This window comes from Callorhinus ursinus, unplaced genomic scaffold (assembly GCF_003265705.2).
Source record: "Callorhinus ursinus isolate GAN/ISIS: 27379988/994484 unplaced genomic scaffold, GSC_fseal_2.0 scaffold48, whole genome shotgun sequence".
Lineage (NCBI taxonomy): Eukaryota > Metazoa > Chordata > Mammalia > Carnivora > Otariidae > Callorhinus > Callorhinus ursinus.
In genome coordinates this window covers 3,050,243-3,057,454 of record NW_027397110.1, presented here as the reverse complement: position 1 = coordinate 3,057,454, position 7,212 = coordinate 3,050,243, and the positions used below count along the sequence as shown (strand labels likewise).

The 7,212-nt window shown below is 60.9% G+C and overlaps 1 protein-coding gene across 1 annotated transcript in view; it reads left to right on the top strand.

Annotated features, from left to right (window-relative positions):
- The first annotated feature begins 94 nt into the window (after positions 1 to 94).
- GRAMD4 (GRAM domain containing 4) overlaps positions 95 to 7,212 on the top strand; it is a 79,742-nt gene continuing 72,624 nt past the window's right edge. Inside the window, exon 1 of the mRNA XM_025881612.2 lies at positions 95 to 256. Coding sequence (XP_025737397.1) covers positions 228 to 256 — 29 coding nt within the window. The 5' untranslated portion in view covers positions 95 to 227. The remainder of the gene's footprint in view (positions 257 to 7,212) is intronic.

Genomic DNA, 7,212 nt, shown 5'->3' with positions numbered 1-7,212 from the left:
GGGGCGGGGCGGCGGCTGCGCAGGCCGGGCCTGGGGCGCGCAGACTCCGCGCAACGGGACGCGAGCGCGCGACCTGGCGCCGCCGCCGCCGCCGCCGCCTCCGCGCTCGTGGCCCGGACCCGCGGGGCCGCCTCCTCCGGGCTCCCCGGCCTCGCTGGGCTCCCGGGCGGGCGGCAGGTGCAGCGCGGCCGGGCGGCTGGCGAAGGGGGCGCCGCGGCAGCGGGTGAATGAGAGTTGGCCCCGATCTCCGCGCAGGGTAAGCGGCGCGCGCGCGGACGCCCACACGGACCTCGCGGGCACACGGACACGATCCCGGCACTGGCCGGCCGAGCCGCGACCCGGCGCGCTCGGCCACGCTCATTCCCGTGCCGGGGGCCAGCGGCCCTCCGAGAAGGGCCCCGCGCGGGCGCGCCCTGCACACACGCCCCCAGGTCCCGCGCGGGGCCGGAGCGCGCGTCACGGCCACCCCCCCCCTTCCCTTCCAGCGCGCGCCCCGCGGTCCCTGGCGCCCGACCGGCCTGGGAGAGGAGGACGTCCCGGGGACGCGGGGCCCGGGCTGGGGTGCTACTGGTTGCCGAGTTGGGGGTCGCCGAAGCTAGGTGGGGACAGGGGCTCGGCGAACGTCGTCCTGGAACCCGATCCCTGGGGATACAGGAGAGGAGGAGGGAGCCCGCGACCCTAGAAACGACCCCGCCAAAAAGTTGTAGCCACTCGCCCCTTCCTGCACCCGTTTTTCTGCCCTGTCTGCCCTCCCTTTGTTTGTGACTTCTAGTAGTGGGGCTCTGCCGGGACCCAGGGCCGCCTGCAGGCCAGGAGGTGGAGTGGAGTGTGGCAGCCCCCAGCCTAGGGCCCCCACCTGCCCAGAGCAGAGCCAGCACCCCTGTCCAGGCCTACAGTTGGGGAGGAAGGAGAGCCAGAGACAGGTGGGCGGGCGCCCCTGCCCCTGACAGTGGCTCTGTGGTGGGAGGAGCAGCGGGCCCCAGCGTTGGGGACCTCCGTCGCCGTCCCCTGAAGCCAGGTTGCTCTTGGGGTTGTTGCCAGCCCTGAATTTCCAGAGGCAGGGAAAATCCATTTTGGGGGAGATCTTTTGCAGAATGGGACTCTCTTCTTGCCTTCCCTATGCAGGTTGGGGAGGAAATACAGAGTTCTGAGCCTCTCCCACACACGCAAATTGTGGCTGTTGGGTCCCAGGCCCCATAGTGACCCAGCTCGGGGGGTTTGTTTTAAGTCTGGGCCTGGCAGGATGGGCAGGGGCAGGGCTACGCGCTGGTTAAGAGAGAACTTTGGAGTCTTTTCTCTGTTGTGCCTCTGCTCTGTGACCTTGGGCAGGGAGGCGTTCAGCCTCCGTTTCCCCCCCAGTAAAGGGAGGGGAGGCTGGTAAGAGTATTAACTGAGGTTATGTAGGCCTCCCACTGGCCAGGCACGCCCAGGGCAGAGATCAGAACACCCCGGTGAGGCTGGCGGTGTCCTCTGCACCCAGGCAGCCAGTTTCCCTGACTGCCCCACTTGTGTCCCAGGCACATCTGAGGACATAGCTCCCAGCTGGGTGGGAGACACTCTTTCCCCTGCCCTGTGCTGGGATGAAAGCACATCCCACCGTTGTTAGCTGGGACACTTGGATCAGGGACCGAGAGAAACCTGCCCCACCTCCCTGCTGCAGACCCTCAAAAACCCTCTGCCTGGCCCGGGTAGAGGGCCTGACCTGGCTGGCCTTCTCCCTGTCTTGGCCATGGTGTTGGTCCTGCTTTAGCACTTTGTGACCATGGGGCAGGGGCCTTGAACCTCCAGAGTCTGGCAGTGTTGGACTCGTGGCAGGCCGTGGGGGTGCCACTTTGGTCCTGGGGACTGGGAGGTAGGGGGTCCTCAGGGCCTGAGGGTGGGCGCCACACCTCCTCTGCCCTTCTTCCCTCTCAGCCGCCCTGGCTGATGGGGTGTGGGGTGTGGCTGCCCCGGTGGTGCAGCCTGGGGACGGACAGGGCCTGTCCTTGTGATGTCTGTGTGTTTGCACTCAGGAAGGGCATTTCCTGGAAACTGGTTGGGAAAGTCTTAAACTTGTGGTCTGCTTGGCTCTGGCCCTGGCAGCCTGTTTATTCTGTGTCTTCTGTAGAGGTGGGCGAGGGACCCCTCCTGGAGCAGGAACCAGGCTGGTCTCTCCCCAGGCCGCCAGCCTGCAAGGCCCCCCTCCGTGCCCTACTCTTATCTGTCGAGTCCAGCCCGGAGTGGGTGTCAGGAGACCAGTGGTTGCCAGCTCTGGGTGACCCCCACTCCCTGTGCTCCCTAGGCCTCACCTTCACCGACTGGAAACGAGGAGGAGAATCAGGCCTGTTTCTCCTGAATCACCGTTTTTGCTCTACGACAGAACAGAATAGAATCGTGGTTCAGGCACGATGAGACAAAGTGCTGTTAGATCCCAGCGAACCATGTTGCCAGGGGAGGCCGCGAGCCCCCAGCCCACCCTCCCTGTGTGACAGCTATGTTACAGATGTGACAGAGGTGCCAGCACCAAACCCAGGCCGCTCCTGATGGGATCTGTGTAATCGGAGAACAGAGGGGCCCCCTTGATGGGTCCGTGGTGTGACCCGTGGTCGTGCCCTCGGTACCCGCCGTGGACCCCTTCCAGCTCGCCCTGTTTTGTGGTTTGGGTGTTTCCCTCCGGAAGCTGGAGCTGCCCGGGCTGTGTGAGGGATGGCGTTCCCATCCTGGCATGGCCTGGCTCCAGCCAGCTGCCCCTTTCCGGGGGTGGCCCTTTTGGGGCACTGGCATGTTTCCCCCGGCCCCTCACCTCTGGTGTTTGGCTCTCTGTGCGTCAGGATGGGGGGTTCCTGCCTAGCAGCCGTGCTGGGGACTTGATGAGCGTTTCTGGAGCACCTGTTAGTGCAAAGCGTGTGCTGGCTAGGAAGGAAGTCACCGGTGGCCGGCTGTGTGGCCTGGTAACCCTGTCTCTGAGCTTCCACCTCCTTCCCTTCCCATCGCTGCGGCACCTGTTGCTGGGAGGACGGGGGACCATTTCCGTGTGTGCTTGCTGCCCCATGGGAGCTCTGACTGCGTTGGGCTTTGTAGCAGTGTGTCCCTGCACTTAAAGAATTTGGAAATGAATTGGGGGAGATGAGACGTGGGCTGTGGAAGTGAGTAGTAGGAGGAATACAGATGTCCTTGCTGGGGAGCGGCTTCTGTTTGCTCAGCCCAGACAGGGGTGTCTGTGGGAAGCCGCTCCGGGAGAAGGTGTCCACTCCCATGGCACTTGGAGGAAGGCCTCTGGGGCGGGGGGACTGGAAGCTGACTCGGAGGCTCTTCGGCACTGCTGTGGGTTCAGGCTGGTTTTTTTCCGTGGCTTTTTTGGTGGCATGGCAGTGGGGACTCTGGTTGAGTCTTTGTCCCGGGCACAATCCTGAAAATACCCCACGTAGAGGGGGTAAGAGTTCAAGTCCCCAACAGTCCGGTTGGCGGGCGGGCTCGGAGGAGGCCTGGGTCCCTGAAGATGATGGTCATTTAGTGAACAGCGCGTGTTGAAGGCACAACCCTGCCCGGGTTTGGAGTTGGCTGGCGGGGTCAAGAAACGTAATCGCTTAACTTGAGAACTTCGAAGGCAGGTCGCTCCGACTTTTCTTACAGAGATGGAGCAAGAGAAGGGGGGTTCCCTGATTAGAGAAAACCGTGTTCTTTCGGCCTTTGGTGTCTGCGAGTGACCCGCACGGGGTGGGGGTGGGGCGGCTGGGGGAGACTCCGGGCCCCTCCTCCTGCGCTGATGACCGCCGCCTCCTGAGGGCTGTTGTTGAGATTGTCGGGCATCTGAGTTCTAACCGGGTTGTGATCTTGTTTGAGCCCTGGGACCGAAGTCCCCCTGCGGTTCCACTGGAAGACAGGAAGTACCGGCCATTCAAAGAAACTTTAGTAATAGTGACGGAAATCACTCAGTGTAGCGTCAGACATGGGACAGGTGTTCTCCACGCATTGTGCCACCTCCCACCGAGAGAAACTGAGGCACAGAGGGGCGGGCTGGCCTATGCTCCCATTCCTGAAGTAGCGGGGCTGGGATCGGAACGTGGGTTATTTGGCCCCTAAGGCTGTGTTCTTGACCTCACTGCCTCCCCGATAACCCCTGTGGAAAGTTCAGGAACATTTCTGGGGGCTTGTGAGAGAGATGTGAGCAGTAAAAGTAGAGTCGTGGTAGGAAGTCTTTCTGCTATCAAACATGCGGCAGTAGTGAGAGCGTCCCTTACCCCGGGCCTGACAGCCTTCTGAGCACTTTATGTGATTGATCTTTGTAACGACTGGAGGTAGGGGCTATAATTAGCTCCATCGCACAGATGAGGAAGCCTCAGCTCAGAGAAGTTAAGTAATGTCCCTGAGGCCACAAGCTGGTGAGTGGCAGAGCCAGCCGTGAACCGGTGGTCTCTGTTCCTAACTGGTAGCAGGGGGGTTAGGTGGAGAAAACATGATCTTGCCGCTGTGTGTTCTTGGGCAAGATGCTTAACCTCTCTGGGCCTCGGTTTGGTCACCTGTAAATAAGGGTCTTGGTGTAGGATGCAGAAGCCAGAGGTTTGAGAGCACTCTGCCATCCACAGAAAGGTCTGGCCAGCTTCTCCGAGGAGGAGGGAGGGGGGTATGGGGAAGATGGTGGAGCAAGTGGGCAGGTGCTCGCCATCCCCAGCACGGACTGGTGGTGAGTGGCCGTGGTTGGAGTCAGGGCATCTGGCTGTCTCAGGGCTCCGTCCCGGATCTGGGGAGAAAGATACGTGACACTGGGGGCCATATTGCTTCCCTCTGAAGTGGGGGTGCTTGGAAACCGTAAAGCCCTGCGCTCAGTGAGTTCTTACCTGTTCCTCCGGAAGGAGGGATGGGGAAGGGGGCTCGACCCAGAGCTCCTCTATGCCACCAAACCCAGGTTAAGCTGTGGGTGGGAGACACCAAATGTGCTGGGCACCATTGAGGGCCCCAGAAGTGGGGGGGAAACAGCTCCCGCTCTCTTGGTCGGGTTCCCCACCATCAGTGGAAAGCACTCTGCTGCTAGCCCGTCCTCCTGTGGGCAGCAGGGGCTTGGGGCTGTCTGGGGATGAGCACATGGCGTGAGGAGGCAGGAGGCCCTCCCCAGTGCTGCCAACGTGGAGTGCAGGTGGGGGGCACATCTGAGCCCATCCTGTGCCCCAGCAGCCTCCTGGGACGGAGAGGCTGCAGCCTCCATTCTGACCTACCCGTGCTCCCCTTCTCCCTCCCTGTCCGCCCTCTTCTGCCCGCGGAGCCTGCAGGGCTGCCAGAGCCCTGTGTCTGGCACATCTCTGCTCCCTTCCCCCCAGCCAGGGCGGCCTCTGAGCCCTGGTTAGAGAAGTGCACCCTTCCCTCCACTCCTTCCCCCACCTCCCTCCCGTGCCTCTCCTGGCCCTCTCTGCTTGAGCTCCCAAGTCTGTTAAGACTTAGGGAAAGGAAGGAAGGGATGGGTTCCCTGTCCTCAGTCCCTACAGGCTGGGGTGCCATGCTCTGCCCTGGGGTGGGGGCGCTCCAGCTCTCCGGGGAGCCTGGCTGGGGGAGCTGTGGGATTGGGGGAGGCAGGGCTTCCACAGGGAGGGGGCAGGGTCGGGCAGGCAGAGAGGCGGCTGTTTTTAAAATATCTTTTGAGTCATAATTTACATGTCGTACAATCCGCCCATTGAAAGTGTGCAATTCACGGAGTTTTAGCATATTCACAAAATTGTGCAGCCGTCATCACAATCAGATTTTAGAACATTTCCATCCCCCCCAGAAAGAAACCCTGTGTCCCTCCTCATGCCTGCCTCCTGCATGGGGTCTGCTCACTGAGCAGGACGTTTCATCTGTGTGGCAGTGTGTGGCTGTGGGGGCCTTCTCTGAAGTGCGGTCTTTTCCCTGGCACCACGGGGCCCGGGACCACCTTTCTTACAGGCTTCGTGGGCTCACCTTGCCTCTCCAGGCACCAGGGTCTGAGCTCATAGCAGTCCCTTCGGTCGCTATGGCGTACCCACTGTGCGCAGGGACCTCGAGCCATTCACATACCTACCATCTCCAGGAAGCCTTCCTGGCTTTCCCCTTCCCACAGGGTTAGACCTCATGGGCCACCATGCCCTTGTGCTGGTCACCCTGCCCGGGCTTGCCTGCTTACCCACCTGCCTTCTGAGCTGCCGGAGGGCAGGGGCCTTGCTTTTCATTTTCTGCTGGCCTCTTTGGGGACAGCGTCTGGGGGTGAATGGTTGCAGGTAGGGGGTTTGGTGGGGGTGGGTCCATGAGGCTCTCTCCCTGACTTCCCCACTGTTTCTGTTCCTGGATGATGATTGTACGCTCGCTTGCTTTTGAAACTTCACTGTTTGTGTCCTCTGGAGCGCCTCCAGGGCAGGGCTGGTCTGGCTGTGGGTGTCGGGATGCTGGGGCCGAGCTGCCATGAGCCCGGAGGCCCCGCCGGCCCCGCCCCACCTCCCGCTGCGTGGCATGCCTGTTTGTTTGCTTTTTAATAGACTGTGTGTTTTAGACCAGTGTTAGATATACAGAAAAATTGCACAGATAAGGCAGATATTTCTACATACTCACTGGTTCTGCAGGTTCTTCTGTTGTTAATATCTTGTTAGTGTGAAACATTGTTAAAATCGGTGAACCAGTGTGGACACATTATTAACTCAAGTCCGGGTTTACTCAGATATCCTTAGTTTTAACCTAAAATCTTTTTTCTATCCCAGGACCCCATCTGGGCTCGTATACATGACTTGTCACGTCTCCAGAGGCTCCTCTGGGCTGGGACGGTTTCTCAGACTTTTCTTGTTTCTGAAGACCCCGACAGCCTGGAGAAGTATTAGATATATGGTAGGGTCCCTCTACACTGGAATTTGTTTAGACAACTGGAATTCCTCTGTTGGAATTTGGATGTTTTCCTCGGGGGCTGGACCGGGGTCGCGGGGTTGGGAGGAAGCCCACAGGGGCAGCGCCCCCTCAGCCCGCCGCGTCGGGGCACCTGCTCTCAGCCTCACTGACCCGCACGGTGTCGGCCGCGGTCGCGGGGCCGGTCAGGCTTCTCCACCGCGAAGCCCCCCTCTTCCCGTCCGCGCTGCCCTCTGAGGGGAGCCTGTGTGCCCGGCACACGCCAAGTGGGGGTCCCGCCCCGGCTCCTCCAGGGCAGAGTTTCTTCCTACTTTGTTTGGAATTCTTCTGTGTGGGAGCCTTGTCTTCTCCCCGTTTACTAACGTACTCAGTCTTTCCTATATCAGCACGGAT